At 36.7% G+C, this 19467-nt stretch overlaps 1 protein-coding gene across 7 annotated transcripts in view; it reads right to left on the reverse strand.

Moving 5' to 3' along the window:
• The window catches only part of ADGRL3 (adhesion G protein-coupled receptor L3), an 858314-nt gene that overhangs the window by 381989 nt on the left and 456858 nt on the right, over window positions 1-19467 (reverse strand). For all 7 annotated transcript variants that reach the window (XM_059922921.1, XM_059922920.1, XM_059922919.1 and 4 more), the window contains one exon: window positions 1406-1515. In XM_059922921.1, the coding sequence (XP_059778904.1) occupies window positions 1406-1515 (110 nt within the window). The remainder of the gene's footprint in view (window positions 1-1405; window positions 1516-19467) is intronic.

Genomic DNA, 19467 nt, shown 5'->3' on the forward strand with positions numbered 1-19467 from the left:
AAATGAGGCACACCTTATTTAATATTTTTTAAATGCTTTTGGAAATAGCTATTCTACATATTTCACAAAGATCTTATTATGCAACCTAAGTATAACCTAAGTTCTAAAGTGGACTACAAATTTTATTTCTTTAAAGTATCACTAATGAACAATAAATGGTCATTTAGCTTTATATTTTTATAGAAGGGTTCCTGGAGATAACAATAGAAGAAGCATAACCTCAATTGAGATTTCAATAAAACCTATACACTTATGCTTTGTTCACAACAAAGAAAGTAAGCTTATAAAACTGCCCTAGATAAACTTTCTCTATTCAATCACACTGTAAATAAAGGAACAAAGAAATTTTCTCTTGATTGCTTTCATTATTACTTTTAAATTTCAATTCATTTCTTGCTGGCCAAATTTCTCTATTGTTATTGGAGTACACACACTTACAGCTCATGAGGAATGTGCTGCGTTTTAAATAAACAGCAGTGAGGCAAGCCTAGAACTACCTCTTGACACAGTAAACTTGCTGACCCCCAGATGCTTTGTTTGTTCTGAGATGTCAAGGGAAGTTGGAACCTGGGATTTGTTTATGATCCCAGGAGTTTTCTACCTCTGGGATGAGCTGCATAAGATCACTCAGGAAATCCTGAGAATACAGGATTTCCTGAGTGATCTTCACTAAGGTATCCCATGAATAATTAACTAGTCAGATCAAAAATATTTCTTTTGAGATGATGATTCTACCTTTGGATAAAAAAGTCAAAAAAAATGTGTCATTTTTGATTGTTTGATTTTTCATTATTCCTGAAGAAAAAAGAAAAGTCGTTGGTATATATCATTTCTGACATAAAGGTTGCAAAGACACAGTTCTTGAGACTGTAAAAGATACATTCTCTAAAGAGTGTTTTAGTTCATGTAATCCTTGTATTTTCTTTCCAATCTGCTCCCTCTGGGTGAATATATTTCTACTTCTCAATATACTGGCATCACAGGAAGGTTAGATATAATTGTTCCTATCAAATTCAAGATTTATCATTTTCTATACTACTATATATACAAGTATATTATTCACTTTCATTTCTGTTTGCTTGGACCTGGAGGGATATAGTACTGGCATACCACTCTTTCATCCTTTTTCTAAATATTTTATATTGCATTAAGAAAAGAGTTTTAGAATAGATACTGATATACAGAAATGTATAGTCAAAATTAAATGCTGCAGGATCATGCAAGCAACACCTAATTCTTCCAAGGGTGGGGAGAATGTAAGACCCTGAAAAATTAAAATTAGCCAGCTTTTTAATATACTTTATGTGATTATTTTTATGTTTTCATAGAGACTATGTTGTTAATGCATGCAAAACAAAGCTTAATATCTTTCCTTTTTACAAGAAAAGTACAGGAATATACATACTGTAAGGGACACATTCATACTGCACTTCAAGGTATTTATAGGTTCCCGGACATGGGTCTGGAAAAACATCGGGACCTGCCACCACTGCACACTGGGTTCTGTTATTGCACCTGAAGTCAAAAGAGAAGAAAAGAAAAAAATAATAAGTTTCTACATAGTTAAATGATTATTAACACCAATACCAATTTTATTTTAGTTGCTAATTACACAGATTTAAATAAGGTTTTGGTCAATATAGGGTTTTAGACTTGTTGAGGAAATATCTATAGTATACCTAAAAAAACAATAGACATTAAAAAATTCATTCAGGCTGAGTTCGGAAGATGGCTGAAGAGTAGGACGCAGAGATCACCTTCCTCCCCACAGATACATCAGAAATACATCTGTATGTGGAACTGCTCCTACAGAACACCTACTGAACGCTGGCAGAAGACCTCAGACATCCCAAAAGGCAAGAAACTCCCCACGTACCTGGGTAGGGTAAAAGAAAAAAGAAAAAACAGAGACAAAGGAACAGGGACAGGACCCGCACCAGTGGGAGAGAGCTGTGAAGGAGGAAAGGTTTCCACACACTAGGAAGCCCCTTCGTGGGCGGAGGCTGCGGGTGGCGGAGGGGGGAAGGTTCGGAGCCACGGAGGAGAGCGCAGCCACAGGGGTGCGGAGGGCAAAGCGGAGAGATTCCCACACAGAGGCTCGGCGCCGAGCAGCACTCACCAGCCCTAGAGGCTTGTCTGCTCACCTGTCGGGGCGGGCGGGGAATGGGAGCTGAGCCTCCGGCTTCGGTCGGATCCCAGGGAGAGGACTGGGGTTGGCGGCGTGAACACAGCCTGAAGGGGGCTAGTGCACCACAGCTAGCCGGGAGGGAAGCCGGGAAAAGGTCTGGACTTGCCAAAGAGGCAAGAGACTTTTTCTTGCCTCTTTGTTTCCTGGTGCGCGAGGAGAGGGGATTAAGAACGCCGCTTAAAGGAGCCCCAGAGACAGGCGCAAGCAGCGGCTATCAGCGCGGACCCCAGAGACGGGCATGAGACGCTAAGGCTGCTGCTGCCGCCACCAAGAAGCCTGTGTGCGAGCACAGGTCACTCTCCACACCGTCCCTCCCGGGAGCCAGTGCAGCCTGCCAAGGCCAGGCTCCTGTGATCCGGGGACAACTTCCCAGGGAGAACGCGGCGCGCCTCAGGCTGGTGCAACGTCACGCTGGCTTCTGACGCGCAGGCTCGCCCCGCCTCCGTACCCCTCCCTCCCACCGGCCTGAGTGAGCCAGAGTCCCTGAATCAGCTGCTCCTTTAACCCCATCCTGTCTGGGCGAAGAACAGATGCCCTCAGGCGACCTACACGTAGAGGCGGGTCCAAATCCAAAGCTGAAACCTGGGAGCTGTGCAAACAAAGAAGAGAAAGGAAATTTCTCCCAGCAGCCTCAGAAGCAACGGATTAAAGCTCCACAAACAACTTGATCTACCTGCATCTGTTGAATACCTGAATAGACAATGAATCATCCCAAATTGAGGAGGTGGATTTTGGGAGCAAGATATATTATTTTTTCCCCTTTTCCTCTTTTTGTGAGTGTGTATGTGTATGCTTCTGTGTGAGATACTGTCTGTATAGCTTTGCTTTCACCATTTGTCCTAGGGTTCTGTCAGTCAGTTTTTTGGTTTTTTTTTTTACTTAAAAAAAATTTTTTTTTTCTTCATAATTATTTTTTATTTTAATAACTATTTTATTTTATCTTACTTTATCTTATTTTATTTTATCCTCTTTCTTTCTTTCTTTCTTTCTTTCTATTTTTTCTCCCTTTTATTCTGAGCCGTGTGCATGAAAGGCTCTTGGTGCTCCAGCCAGGCATCAGGGCTGTGGCTCTGAGGTGGGAGAGCCAACTTCAGGACACTGGTCCACAACAGACCTCCCAGCTCGACGTAATACCAAACAGCGAAAATCTCCCAGAGATCTCCATCTCAACACCAAGACCCAGCTTCACTAAACGACCAGCAAGCTACAGTGCTGGACATCCTATGACAAACAACTAGCAAGACAGGAACACAGCCCCACCCATTAGCAAAGAGGCTGCCTAAAATCATAATAAGGCCACAGAAACCCCAAAACACACCACCAGATGTGGACCTGCCCACCAGAAAGACAAGATCCAGCCTCATCCACCAGAACACAGGCACTAGGCCCCTCCACCAGGAAGCCTACACAACCCACTGAACCAACATTAGCCACTGGGGACAGACACCAAAAACAACGGGAACTACAAACCTGCAGCCTGCGAAAAGGAGACCTCAAACACAGTAAGATAAGCAAAATGAGAAGACAGAAAAACACACAGCAGATGAAGGAGCAAGGTAAAAACACATCAGACCGAACAAATGAAGAGGAAATAGGCAGTCTACCTGAAAGAGAATTCAGAATAATGATAGTAAAGATGATCCAAAATCTTGGAAATAGAATAGACAAAATGCAAGAAACATATAACAAGGACGTAGAAGAACTAAAGAGGAAACAAGCAACGATGAACACAATAAATGAAATTAAAAATACTCTAGAAGGGATCAATAGCAGAATAACTGAGGCAGAAGAACGGATAAATGACCTGGAAGATAAAATAGTGGAAATAACTACTGCAGAGCAGAATAAACAAAAAAGAATGAGGAGATTAACCAAGATGGCGGAGTAGAAGGACGTGCTGTCACTCCCTCTTGCGAGAGCACCAGAATCACAACTGACTGCTGGACCATCATTGACAGGAAGACCCTGGACTTCACCAAGGAGGATACCCCACGTCCAAGGACAGAGGAGAAGCCACAGTGAGACGGTAGGAGGGGCGCAAGCAGAGTAAAATCAAACCCCGTAACTGCTGGGTGGGTGACTCATAGACTGGCGAACACTTATACCACAGAAGTCCACCCACTGGAGTAAAGGTTCTGAGCCCCACGTCAGGCTTCCCAACCTGGGGGTCAGGCAACGGGAGGAGGAATTCCTAGAGAATCAGACTTTGAAGCCTAGTGGGAATTGGATTGCAGGACTTTGACGGGACTGGGGGAAACAGAGACCCCACTCTTGGAGGGCACACACAAAGTAATGTGTGCATCAGGACCCAGGGGAAGGAGCAGTGAGCCTGGGGGAGACTGAACCAGACCTACCTGCTGGTGTTGGGGGGTCTCCTGCAGAGGCGAGTGGTGGCTCTGTTTCACCGTGGGGATAAGGACACTGGCAGCAGAGGTTCTGGGAAGTTCTCCTTGGCGTGAGCCGTCCCAGAGTCTGCCATTAACCCCACCAAAGAGCACGGGTAGGCTCCAGTGTTGGGTTGCCTCAGGCAAAACAGCCAACAGGAAGGGAACCCAGCCCCACCCATCAACAGTCAAGTGGATTAAGGTTTTACTGAGCTCTGACCGCCACAGCAACAGGGAGGGAACCCAGCCCCACCCATCAACAGTCAAGTGGATTAAGGTTTTACTGAGCTCTGACCGCCACAGCAACAGTCAGCTCTACCCACCACCAGAGCCTCCCATCAAGCCTCTTAGATAGCCTCAACCACCAGAGGGCAGACAACAGAAGCAAGAAAAACTATAATCCTGCAGCCTGTGGACCAAAAACCACAGTTACAGAAAGATAGAGAAGATGAAAAGGCAGAGGGCTATGTACCAGATGAAGGAACAAGAAAAAACCCCAGAAAAACAACTAAATGAAGTGGAGATAGGCAACCTTCCAGAAAAAGAATTCAGAATAATGATAGTGAAGATGATCCAGGACCTTGGAATAAGAATGGAGGCAAAGATTGAGAAGATGCAAGAAATGATTAACAAAGACCTAGAAGAATTAAAGAACAAACAAACAGAGATGACCAATACAATAACTGAAATGAAAACTACACTAGAAGGAATCAATAGCAGAATAACTGAGGCAGAAGAACGGATAAGTGACCTGGAAGACAGAATGATGGAATTCACTGCTGCGGAACAGACTAAAGAAAAAAGAATGAAAAGAAATGAAGACAGCCTAAGAGACCTCTGGGACAACATTAAACGCAACAACATTCGCATTATAGGGGTCCAAGAAGGAGAAGAGAGAGAGAAAGGACCAGAGAAAATATTTGAAGAGATTATAGTCGAAAACTTCCCTAACATGGGAAAGGAAATAGCCACCCAAGTCCAGGAAGCGCAGAGAGTCCCATACAGGATAAACCCAAGGAGAAACACGCCGAGACACATAGTAATCAAAGTGGCAAAAATTAAAGACAAAGAAAAATTATTGAAAGCAGCAAGGGAAAAACGACAAATAACATACAAGGGAACTCCCATAAGGTTAACAGCTGATTTCTCAGCAGAAACTCTGCAAGCCAGAAGGGAGTGGCATGATATACTTAAAGTGATGAAAGGGAAGAACCTACAACCAAGATTACTCTACCCGGCAAGGATCTCATTTAGATTTGATGGAGAAATCAAAAGCTTTACAGACAAGCAAAAGCTAAGAGAATTCAGCACCACCAAACCAGCTCTACAACAAATGCTAAAGGAACTTCTCTAAGTGGGAAACACAAGAGAAGAAAAGGACCTACAAAAACAAACCCAAAACAATTAAGAAAATGGTCATAGGAACATACATATCGATAATTACCTTAAACGTGAATGGATTAAATGCCCCAACCAAAAGACATAGACTGGCTGAATGGATACAAAAACAAGACCCATATATATGCTGTCTACAAGAGACCCACTTTAGACCTAGGGACACATACAGACTGAAAGTGATGGGATGGAAAAAGATATTCCATGCAAATGGAAATCAAAAGAAAGCTGGAGTAGCTATACTCATATCAGATAAAATAGACTTTAAATTAAAAAATGTTACAAGAGACAAGGAAGGACACTACATAATGATCCAGGGATCAATCCAAGAAGAAGATATAACAATTATAAATATATATGCACCCAACATAGGAGCACCTCAATACATAAGGCAACTGCTAACAGCTATAAAAGAGGAAATCGACAGTAACACAATAATAGTGGGGGACTTTAACACCTCACTTACACCAATGGACAGATCATCCAAAATGAAAATAAATAAGGAAACAGAAGCTTTAAATGACACAATAGACCAGATAGATTTAATTGATATATATCGGACATTCCATCCAAAAACAGCAGATTACACATTCTTCTCAAGTGCGCACGGAACATTCTCCAAGATAGATCACATCTTGGGTCACAAATCAAGCCTCAGTAAATTTAAGAAAATTGAAATCATATCAAGCATCTTTTCTGACCACAACGCTATGAGATTAGAAATGAATTACAGGGAAAAAAACGTAAAAAGGACAAACACATGGAGGCTAAACAATACGTTACTAAATAACCAAGAGATCACTGAAGAAATCAAAGAGGAAATCAAAAAATACCTAGAGACAAATGACAATGAAAACACGACGACCCAAAACCTATGGGATGCAGCAAAAGCAGTTCTAAGAGGGAAGTTTATAGCTATACAAGCCTACCTAAAGAAACAAGAAAAAGCTCAAGTAAACAATCTAACCTTACACTTAAAGAAACTAGAGAAAGAAGAACAAACAAAACCCAAAGTTAGCAGAAGGAAAGAAATCATAAAGATCAGAGCAGAAATAAATGAAATAGAAACAAAGAAAACAATAGCAAAGATCAATAAAACTAAAAGTTGGTTCTTTGAGAAGATAAACAAAATTGATAAGCCATTAGCCAGACTCATCAAGAAAAAGAGGGAGAGGACTCAAATCAATAAAATCAGAAATGAAAAAGGAGAAGTTACAACAGACACTGCAGAAATACAAAGCATCCTAAGAGACTACTACAAGCAACTTTATGCCAATAAAATGGACAACCTGGAAGAAATGGACAAATTCTTAGAAAGGTATAACCTTCCAAGACTGAACCAGGAAGAAATAGAAAATATGAACAGACCAATCACAAGTAATGAAATTGAAACTGTGATTAAAAATCTTCCAACAAACAAAAGTCCAGGACCAGATGGCTTCACAGGTGAATTCTATCAAACATTTAGAGAAGAGCTAACACCCATCCTTCTCAAGCTCTTCCAAAAAATTGCAGAGGAAGGAACACTCCCAAACTCATTCTATGAGGCCACCATCACCCTGATACCAAAACCAGACAAAGACACTACAAAAAAAGAAAATTACAGACCAATATCACTGATGAATATAGATGCAAAAATCCTCAACAAAATACTAGCAAACAGAATCCAACAACACATTAAAAGGATCATACACCACGATCAAGTGGGATTTATCCCAGGGATGCAAGGATTCTTCAATATACGCAAATCAATCAATGTGATACACCATATTAACAAATTGAAGAATAAAAACCATATGATCATCTCAATAGATGCAGAAAAAGCTTTTGACAAAATTCAACACCCATTTCTGATAAAAACTCTCCAGAAAGTGGGCATAGAGGGAACCTACCTCAACATAATAAAGGCCATATATGACAAACCCACAGCAAACATCATTCTCAATGGTGAAAAACTGAAAGCATTTCCTCTAAGATCAGGAACGAGACAAGGATGTCCACTCTCACCACTATTATTCAACATAGTTTTGGAAGTCCTAGCCACGGCAATCAGAGAAGAAAAAGAAATAAAAGGAATACAAATTGGAAAAGAAGAAGTAAAACTGTCACTGTTTGCGGATGACATGATACTATACATAGAGAATCCTAAAACTGCCACCAGAAAACTGCTAGAGCTAATTAATGAATATGGTAAAGTTGCAGGATACAAAATTAATGCACAGAAATCTCTTGCATTCCTATACACTAATGATGAAAAATCTGAAAGAGAAATTATGGAAACACTCCCATTTACCATTGCAACAAAAAGAATAAAATACCTAGGAATAAACCTACCTAGGGAGACAAAAGACCTGTATGCAGAAAACTATAAGACACTGATGAAAGAAATTAAAGATGATACCAACAGATGGAGAGATATACCATGTTCTTGGATTGGAAGAATCAATATTGTGAAAATGAGTATACTACCCAAAGCAATCTACAGATTCAATGCAATCCCTATCAAATTACCAATGGCATTTTTTACGGAGCTAGAACAAATCATCTTAAAATTTGTATGGAGACACAAAAGACCCCGAATAGCCAAAGCAGTCTTGAGGCAAAAAAATGGAGCTGGAGGAATCAGACTCCCTGACTTCAGACTATACTACAAAGCTACAGTAATCAAGACAATATGGTACTGGCACAAAAACAGAAACATAGATCAATGGAACAAGATAGAAAGCCCAGAGATTAACCCACGCACCTATGGTCAACTAATCTATGACAAAGGAGGCAAAGATATACAATGGAGAAAAGACAGTCTCTTCAATAAGTGGTGCTGGGAAAACTGGACAGCTACATGTAAAAGAATGAAATTAGAATACTCCCTAACACCGTACACAAAAATAAACTCAAAATGGATTAGAGACCTAAATATAAGACTGGACACTATAAAACTCTTAGAGGAAAACATAGGAAGAACACTCTTTGACATAAATCACAGCAAGATCTTTTTGGATCCACCTCCTAGAGTAATGGAAATAAAAACAAAAATAAACAAGTGGGACCTAATGAAACTTCAAAGCTTTTGCACAGCAAAGGAAACCATAAACAAGACGAAAAGACAACCCTCAGAATGGGAGAAAATATTCGCAAATGAATCAACGGACAAAGGATTAATCTCCAAAATATATAAACAGCTCATTCAGCTCAATATCAAAGAAACAAACACCCCAATCCAAAAATGGGCAGAAGACCTAAATAGACATTTCTCCAAAGAAGACATACAGATGGCCACGAAGCACATGAAAAGATGCTCAACATCACTAATTATTAGAGAAATGCAAATCAAAACTACAATGAGGTATCACCTCACTCCTGTTAGAATGGGCATCATCAGAAAATCTACAAACAACAAATGCTGGAGAGGGTGTGGTGAAAAGGGAACCCTCTTGCACTGTTGGTGGGAATGTAAAATGATACAGCCACTATGGAGAACAATATGGAGGTTCCTTAAAAAACTAAAAATAGAATTACCATATGACCCAGCAATCCCACTACTGGGCATATACCCAGAGAAAACCGTAATTCAAAAAGACACATGCACCCGAATGTTCATTGCAGCACTATTTACAATAGCCAGGTCATGGAAGCAACCTAAATGCCCATCAACAGACGAATGGATAAAGAAGTTGTGGTACATATATACAATGGAATATTACTCAGCCATAAAAAGGAACGAAATTGAGTCATTTGTTGAGACGTGGATGGATCTAGAGACTGTCATACAGAGTGAAGTAAGTCAGAAAGAGAAAAACAAATATCGTATATTAATGCATGTATGCGGAACCTAGAAAAATGGTACAGATGAGCCAGTTTGCAGGGCAGAAGTTGAGACACAGATGTAGAGAATGGACATATGGACACCAAGGGGGGAAAACTGCAGTGGGGTGGGGATGGTGGTGTGCTGAATTGGGCGATTGGGATTGACATGTATACACTGATGTGTATAAAACTGATGCCTAATAAGAACCTGCAGTGTAAAAAAACAAACAAAACAACTAATACTAAACTTTCATTGGGTTATTTGTATGGAAACATGTTAATATAAATGTTTCAGACATTACATGAAATTTCTAAAAATCTTATATTTGTATTTGTATGGAAATATGTATGGAAATATGTTAATATAAATGTTTCAGACATTACATGAAATTTCTAAAAATCATATTTGTATTTGTATGGAAATATGTATGGAAATATGTTAATATAAATGTTTCAGACATTACATGAAATTTCTAAAAATCTTATATTTGTACTTGTATGGAAATATGTATGGAAATATGTTAATATAAATGTTTCAGACATTACATGAAATTTCTAAAAATCTTATATGTTCTGGTATAATGTTATAAGTAATAATCCTAGTTATTACTTTAAAATGTATATCTCAGAAATAACTAATTTTCTTGTCAACTGCATTATTATGAACTGTCATCAAATCTTTAACCATGGTCATTTTTAAGTCTTTTGTCATTTACAGACAGTTCTGGGTGTACTCTGATGATTTTGCAAATATGTTCCTATAAAAGGGTTTCATCTTCAAGAAATACATGGAAAAGACTCTGACAAGTACAGGTTTCTGGTAACGGACTGTACTGCTGAACTGAATGAATAAGCATTTTCAGAACTCTAATGAAAAACTGATGAACTCATAAAAGTGCTAACAAAAGATCAAGATGAAAAAAAAAAATTAATTACATGGGACTGAGTGAACTGATGAGGATGAGTATAATTTTTGTGACTTTCTGTCTGAATTTAAAAAAAAAAAAAAAATTCCACAAGGACTCAGAGGCAAAGAATATACAAATCAATTTTCACTGCAAAGTAAAGGAGCTGTTACAGTGGAGGATTACTGGACTGAATGTCAATACTATGACATAGTATGAGTGTGTTTCATGTTTGGTAATTGCAATCATTGTTGCTTTTGTTGTGGTCATCCATGTACAATGCTTGGTGTCAGTCGATTTATCTCTTGTAAAAATAAAATACAGTGTGTGTGTGTGTGAAAAACAAAAAAAAACAAAAAAAAAAAAAAAAAAGAATGAAAAGAACTGAGGACAGTCTCAGAGACTTCTGGGACAACACTAAAAGCACCAACATTCGAATTATAGGGGCCCCAGAAGAAGAAGAAAAAAAGAAAGGGACTGAGAAAATATTTGAAGAGATTATAGTTGAAAACTTCCCTAATATGGGAAAGGAAATAGTTAATCAAGTCCTGGAAGCACAGAGAGTCCCATACAGGATAAATCCAAGGAGAAACACGCCAAGACACATATTAATCAAACTATCAAAAATTAAATATAAAGAAAACATATTAAAAGCAGCAAGGGAAAAACAACAAATAACACACAAGGGAATCCCCATAAGGTTAACAGCTGATCTTTCAGCAGAAACTCTGCAAGCCAGAAGGGAGGGGCAGGATATACTTAAAGTGATGAAGGAGAAAAACCTACAAGCAAGATTACTCTACCCAGCAAGGATCTCATTCAGATTTGGAGAAATTAAAACCTTTACAGACAAGCAAAAGCTGAGAGAGTTCAGCACCACCAAACCAGCTTTACAACAAATGCTAAAGGAACTTCTTTAGGCAAGAAACACAAGAGAAGGAAAACACCTACAATAACAAACCCAAAACATCTAAGAAAATGGGAATAGGAACATACACATTGATAATTACCTTAAATGTAAATGGATTAAATGCTCCCACCAAAAGACACAGACTGGCTGAATGGATACAAAAACAAGACCCGTATATATGCTGTCTACAAGAGACCTACTTCAGACCTAGGGACACATACAGACTGAAAGGGGATGGAAAAAGATATTCCATGCAAATGGAAATCAAAAGAAAGGTGGAGTAGCAATTCTCATATCTGACAAAATAGACTTTAAAATAAAGACTATTACAAGAGACAAAGAAGGATACTATATAATGATCAATGGATCAATCCAAGAAGAAGGTATAACAACTGAAAATATTTATGCACCCAACATAGGAGCACCTCAATACATAAGGCAAATACTAACAGCCATAAAGGGGAAATCGACAGTAACACAATCATAGTAGGGGACTTTAACACCTCACTTTCACCAATGGACACATCATCCAAAATGAAAATAAATAAGGAAACACACGCTTTAAATGATATGTTAAACAAGATGGACTTAATTGATATTTACAGGACATTCCACCCCAAAACAAAGAATACACATTTTTCTCAAGTGCTCATGGAACATTCTCCAGGATAGATCATATCTTGGGTAATAAATCAAGCCTTGGTAAATTTAAGAAAATTGAAATTGTATCAACTATCTTTTCCGACCACAACGCTATTAGACTAGATATCAATTACAGGAAAAGATCTGTAAAAAATACAAACACATGGGAGCTACACAATACACTACTTAATAATGAAGTGATCACTGAAGAAATCAAAGGGGAAATCAAAAAATACCTAGAAACAAATGACAATGGAGACACGACGACCCAAAACCTATGTGATGCAGCAAAAGCAATTCTAAGAGGGAAGTTTATAGCAATACAATCCTACCTTAAGAAACAGGAAACATCTCAAATAAACAACCTAACCTTGCAACTAAAGCAATTAGAGAAAGAAGAGCAAAAAAACCCCAAAGTTAGCAGAAGGAAAGAAATCACAAAGATCAGATCAGAAATAAATGAAAAAGAAATGAAGGAAACGATAGCAAAGATCAATAAAACTAAAAGCTGGTTCTTTGAGAAGATAAACAAAATTGATAAACCATTAGCCAGATTCATCAAGGAAAAAAGGGAGAAGACTCAAATCAATAGAATTAGAAATAAAAAAGAAGTAACAACTGACACTGCAGAAATACAAACGATCATGAGAGATTACTACAAGCAACTCTATGCCAATAAAATGGACAACCTGGAAGAAATGGACAAATTCTTAGAAACGCACAACCTGCCGAGACTGAACCAGGAAGAAATAGAAAATATGAACAGACCAATCACAAGCACTGAAATTGAAACTGTGATTAAAAATCTTTCAACAAAAAAAAAAAAAAAAAATTTTCCAAAAAACAAAAGCCCAGGACCAGATGGCTTCACAGTCGTATTCTGTCAAACATTTAGAGAAGAGCTAACACCTATCCTTCTCAAACTCTTCCAAAATATTGCAGAGGGAGGAACACTCCCCAACTCATTCTACGAGGCCACCATCACCCTGATACCAAAACCAGACAAAGATGTCACAAAGAAAGAAAACTACAGGCCAATATCACTGATGAACATAGATGCAAAAATCCTCAACAAAATACTAGCAAACAGAATCCAACAGCACATTAAAAGGATCATACACCATGATCAAGTGGGGTCTATTCCAGGAATGCAAGGATTCTTCAATATATGCAAATCAATCAACGTGATACACCATATTAACAAATTGAAGGAGAAAAACCATATGATCATCTCAATAGATGCAGAAAAAGCTTTCAACAAAATTCAACACCCATTTATGATGAAAGCCCTGCAGAAAGTAGGCAAAGAGGGAACTTTCCTCAACATAATAAAGGCCATATATGACAAACCCACAGCCAACATCGTCCTCAATGGTGAAAAACTGTGTTTCTTGCCTAGAGTGAAAAATGGTGGAAACCATTTCCACTAAGATCAGGAACAAGACAAGGTTGCCCACTCTCACCAATATTATTCAACATAATTTTGGAATTTTTAGCCACAGCAATCAGAGAAGAAAATGAAATAAAAGGAATCCAAATCAGAAAAGAAGAAGTAAAGCTGTCACTGTTTGCAGATCACATGATACTATACAGAGAGAATCCTAAAGATGCTACCAGAAAACTATTAGAGCTAATCAATGAATTTGGTAAAGTAGCAGGATACAAAATTAATGCACAGAAATCTCTTGCATTCCTATTCACTAATGATGAAAAATCTGAAAGAGAAATTAAGAAAACACTCCCATTTACCACTGCAACAAAAAGAATAAAATATCTAGGAATAAACCTACCTAAGGAGACAAAAGACCTGTATGCAGAAAATTATAAGACTCTGATGAAAGAAATTAAAGATGATACAAATAGATGGAGAGATATACCATGTTCTTGGATTGGAAGAATCAACATTGTGAAAATGACTCTACTACCCAAAGCAATCTACAGATTCAATGCAATCCCTATCAAACTACCACTGGCATTTTTCACAGAACTAGAACAAAAAATTTCACAATTTGTATGGAAACACAAAAGACCCCGAATAGCCAAAGCAATCTTGAGAACGAAAAACGGGGTTGGAGGAATCAGGCTCCCTGACTTCAGACTATACTACAAAGCTACAGTAATCAAGACAGTATGGTACTGTGACAAAAACAGAAATATAGATCAATGGAACAGGATAGAAAGCCCAGAGATAAACCCATGCACATATGGTCACCTTATGTTTGATAAAGGAGGCAAGCATATACAGTGGAGAAAAGACAGCCTCTTCAGTAAGTGGTGCTGGGAAAACTGGACAGCTACATGTAAAAGTATGAAATTAGAACACTCCCTAACACCATATACAAAAATAAACTCAAAATGGAATAAAGATCTAAATGTTAGGCCAGACACTATCAAACTCTTAGAGGAAAACATAGGCAGAACACTCTATGACATAAATCACAGCAAGATCCTTTTGACCCACCTCCTAGAGAAATGGAAATAAAAACAAAAATAAACAAATGGGACCTAATGAAACTTAAAAGCTTTTGCACAGCAAAGGAAACCATAAACAAGATGAAAAGACAGCCCTCAGAATGGGAGAAAATATTTGCAAATGAAGCAACTGACAAAGGATTAATCTCCAAGATTTACAAGCAGCTCATACAGCTCAATAACAAAAAAAACAAATAGCCCAATCCAAAAATGGGCAGAAGGCCTAAATAGACATTTCTCCAAAGAAGGTATACAGATTGCCAACAAACACATGAAAGAATGCTCAACATCATTAATCATTAGAGAAATGCAAATCAAAACTACAATGAGATATCATCTCACACCAGTCAGAATGGCCATCATCAAAAAATCTAGAAACAATAAATGCTGGAGAGGGTGTGGAGAAAAGGGAACACTCTTGCACTGTCGGTGGGAATGTAAATTGATACAGCCACTATGGAGAACAGTATGGAGGTTCCGTAAAAAACTAAAAATAGAACTACCTTACAACCCCGCAATCCCACTACTTGGGCAGATACCCTGAGAAATCCATAATTCAAAAAGAGTCTTGCACCAAAATGTTCATTGCAGCTCTATTTACAATAACCAGGACATGGAAGCTGTCTAAGTGTCCATCATTGGATGAATGGATAAAGAAGATGTGACACATATATACAATGGAATATTACTCAGCCATAAAAAGAAACGAAATTGAGTTATTTGTAGTGAGGTGGATGGAGTTAGAGTCTGTCATACAGAGTGAAGTAAGTCATAAAGAGAAAAAGAAATACAGTATTCTAACACATATATATGGAATCTAAGAAAAAAAAAAAAAAAAGGTCATGAAGAACCTATGGGCAAGACGGGAATAAAGACACAGACCTACTGGAGAATGGACTTGAGGATATGGGGAGGGGGAAGGGTAAGCTGTGACAAAGTGAGAGAGTGGCACGGACATATATACACTACCAAACGTAAAATAGATAGCTAGTGGGAAGCAACCGCATAGCACAGGGAGATCAGCTCGGTGCTGTGTGACCACCTAGACGGGTGGGATAGAGAGGGTGGGAGGTAGGGAGATGCAAGAGGGAAGAGATATGGGAACATATGTATATGTATAACTGATTCACTTTGTTATTAAGCAGAAACTAGCACACCATTGTAAAGCAATTATACTTCAATAAAGATGTTAAAAAAATAAAAAATAAAAAATTCATTCAGTTTATTTATATTAACTAATTTAATATGTGATTGAACACAGCATGATTTTGAGTTAGGAGTTAAATACTGCTTAAGCAACATTAACTGGCCCATAGGATATTGCCAATGTGAAGACTGGACGATTTGGTAGGAAAACCTCACTCTCTTATAAAAAAAGTAATTAAGAAAATAGAACCACAGAGCTTTAATTAGGCAGTAGTAAAATAAATTCACTGATTATCATATTATTTTTTTTATAGGCAGTGAACATATGGTGTTGAAATGTTTTTAGCCAAACCTAAAAAATAAAATCAGTAAAAACTTTAAATATTAAAATATATCTAAAAATTTAATTTATATAAATTAATATAATAATAAACTAATCCCATAAGTAAAACCATTTTTAAGAATGGATTCATGTTCCTCATGTACAGCCAAATAATGACACTAACCTTACAGATTGCTATTCACAAATGCTAATATCGTATAATTTAAAATAACTTTAAATCTCCAAAGAGAATAATCAGACATCACTATTGAAATAGAAACACAAACTAGGCATATTTTGTGGCAATTGGGCTAAACAGATCTGGGTTAGCAGATTTACTCATGGGTTAATAAATATACATATAATGAAATTGATTCTTACTCTGAAAAAGACACCCAAGGTCAGAGTGGCCTCGTTACAGTAAATTTTACTCTGACACTTTCTAGACCCAATATCGTTCCTCCCTTCCTTCCTCCCTTCCTCTCCCTCCCTCTCTTCCTTTCTCCCTTCCTTCTTTCTTTTCTTTTCTTTCTTTTTCTTTCCTCCCTTCCTTCCCTTCTTTCTTTCCTTCCTTTCTTAAAAAGATGCTTCCTTTTTTGATATGACCAATACCTCTGAATCCTTGCTAGGCTACTAGTTGGATAAGGAGCATTTAGGGCAGAACTCATTTTGATTTAGAGTGAAAATGCTTTGAGTTTACTCAAGGCTATCATTTGCCAGGCTTACTGAGGATTTTATTTAGTCCCTAAATTAAAATTGATTCATTAGTAAATGTCTTAAACTGAAAAATACATTTCGTGTTATCAGTGAAAGATTAATAAAAGCCAATATTCCATTCTCATCAGTCAGTTTAGCATAACAGCTAATCCTGAGGGCCAACATGTTCTAAAGTTCTCTTGTGTAGATTTAGTGTCTAAAGATGATTATCAGACAATTGTATAATAACATTAATGTAAATGTGGCTGTCCTCAACATGCATTACAAATAGGTAGTGCAAATATTTTAGTGTACTGACACTTTTTAAAAATAGCAGTACTTTCCTATTACATAGAAAACCCTTTAGAGGAAGCTGTCTCAAGTTAAAAGACATGTTTTTGCAGTTAAAGCAATACAGTTTTCACATCACGCCTTGAAAAAATAAACTCATAAATCTATCTCAGGATTTTATACAATGAGCAGCTATATAAACTCAGTTATATCCATAATTGTTACAGAAACAATCAGTTATTATCAGATGCATTCAAAGTAGAAATAATGCAAAATGAAAGTATACATGATAAAATTTGATGATATTTAAATATTCTGTAAATATAATATTATTGCTGATCTCAAATCATTAAATTATCATGTTTAAAATAACTATATATATATACATATTATATATATTATGCTTTGTCTCTTGGCCTCCTGTTGTTTTACTGCCTACTATCGTACTTTTTTCTAATTACTACAGCTCTTATAATAATAAAATTAATTTACAATCTGTGTCTATTCTTATAATTTTCAGATGTAAATGGGCAATTACAAATCTTTTATTATTTAAACAATCAATGTTTGATATCAACAAACCAAATTACTAGTCATTTTTGAGTAGGGCATAAAGGTTAAAATTTACAATTATGGAAGTGTTTGTTTCACAGAAAAGTGTCTTGAATCAAAAAGAATTTCACATGGTTATATATGTATAGATCAGATATTAAAATATAATATGGACATTAGACACATCCATCCATCCATCTAGTTATCTAAACATGTGAACTGATCATTTGCATATTATATACTATTTAATTTACAAAAATACTAATTATTTATGTATATGTAAAAAAACTGAAATAAGCGACATTTGTTATGAACATTAGACACTGTAATGAGTCCCAAATATCTTACTTAATGTTAACCAAAGAAGAATCAAGAAAGCCTTCTACCTGATGAGATAGTGTATGTGAAGAGGTATATAAACAAACACATTCTACACAAATAATATACTGCAGTCATTGTCATCATTGTTCTGTAGAAAACAATGTTTTACAGCATTTACTTTTCAAAATAATTTATATTCTATTATGATTTCTATATCAAATGCTTTTTATAAATTAAGATACTGAAAAATCAAAAGGTAGGCAACCTCTGGAATATTATTTTTGTATAAGATATAATACTGATTGTTTAAAGGCTAGCTACATTTCAAAAACAGGAGTTTAAAAGTCTGTCTTCTTTCTTTTTTATGATTTCAGTCGCTGTGAGTCAAAATTAAATTAACCTTAATATTAGATTAAAGATTATTGATCAATTTACACCAGTAAGAGTACTTTTATAATTATATCAAAGTCGTCAAAAGTAAATTCATCCTAAAATACTCTTGATGATAAAAGGGAAATAAAATAGTTGAATGTTCCAATGTGCTTTACACTCAGATTTTTCTTTATATTTACTTTTAATTTAAATATAAATTAAAAAATGATTTCCAGTAACCCTGATATTAAGGATATTCTTAAAACCCATAGTAAAGGATGAGAAAAGACTACAATGATATGGTCAAATGAATCCTAATCTACTAATATTCACAGAAAAAAATGCCATAATCTTATAAAAGCATTAAGGCTTCAACTTTTGATAAAAGTTTCAATATTTTTTCATCGGAAAATTTATGCAATAAAATTTTTCTACCCCAACAGTAGACAATTTTCAAATAAAGTATTTTATAAAAAAAAAAAAAAAAGCAGATGACAATAACAAATACCAGATAGAATTCTCAAAGGAATCTCTTGGAGTTTCAATTTTTACATATATAACACGGAGGTCAGTTATTTTACTACCTCACAGAGTTGACGTGCTTATAAAAATGCATTAAAAATTTGTAAAGTATCACATAAATGCACACGGTATACTATTTGTTGCTGTACCTATCCACATTGTTATCATTATTAGCATCAGTCATTTGCTTTGGGATGGGTTAATAACACTTCATTCCAGATAGACTGAGTCTTTTGAGAGAAACCTACAACACAGAAGAACTGACACACAGACAAGCACATAGATGCTTTGGATTGAGAGTAGAAACAGGAAAAAACAGATTCACGTTTTTTTAAAAAAGAAAGCCAAATAAATTAGTTGTATGCAAAGTACATTACCCAGGATACCATAAGTTTGAGATTTATAGTAATGCTTTAAACTTATCAAACATGTTCACATATATCCTACTTGTCACTTCTTTTTGAGATGAATGTTACTAGTACCAATTTCACAGAGGAGGGAATAGGTATGGTGATGTTGAATAACTTTTCAGACTCTCAGTA

Source organism: Balaenoptera ricei, chromosome 5 (assembly GCF_028023285.1).
Source record: "Balaenoptera ricei isolate mBalRic1 chromosome 5, mBalRic1.hap2, whole genome shotgun sequence".
NCBI lineage: Eukaryota > Metazoa > Chordata > Mammalia > Artiodactyla > Balaenopteridae > Balaenoptera > Balaenoptera ricei.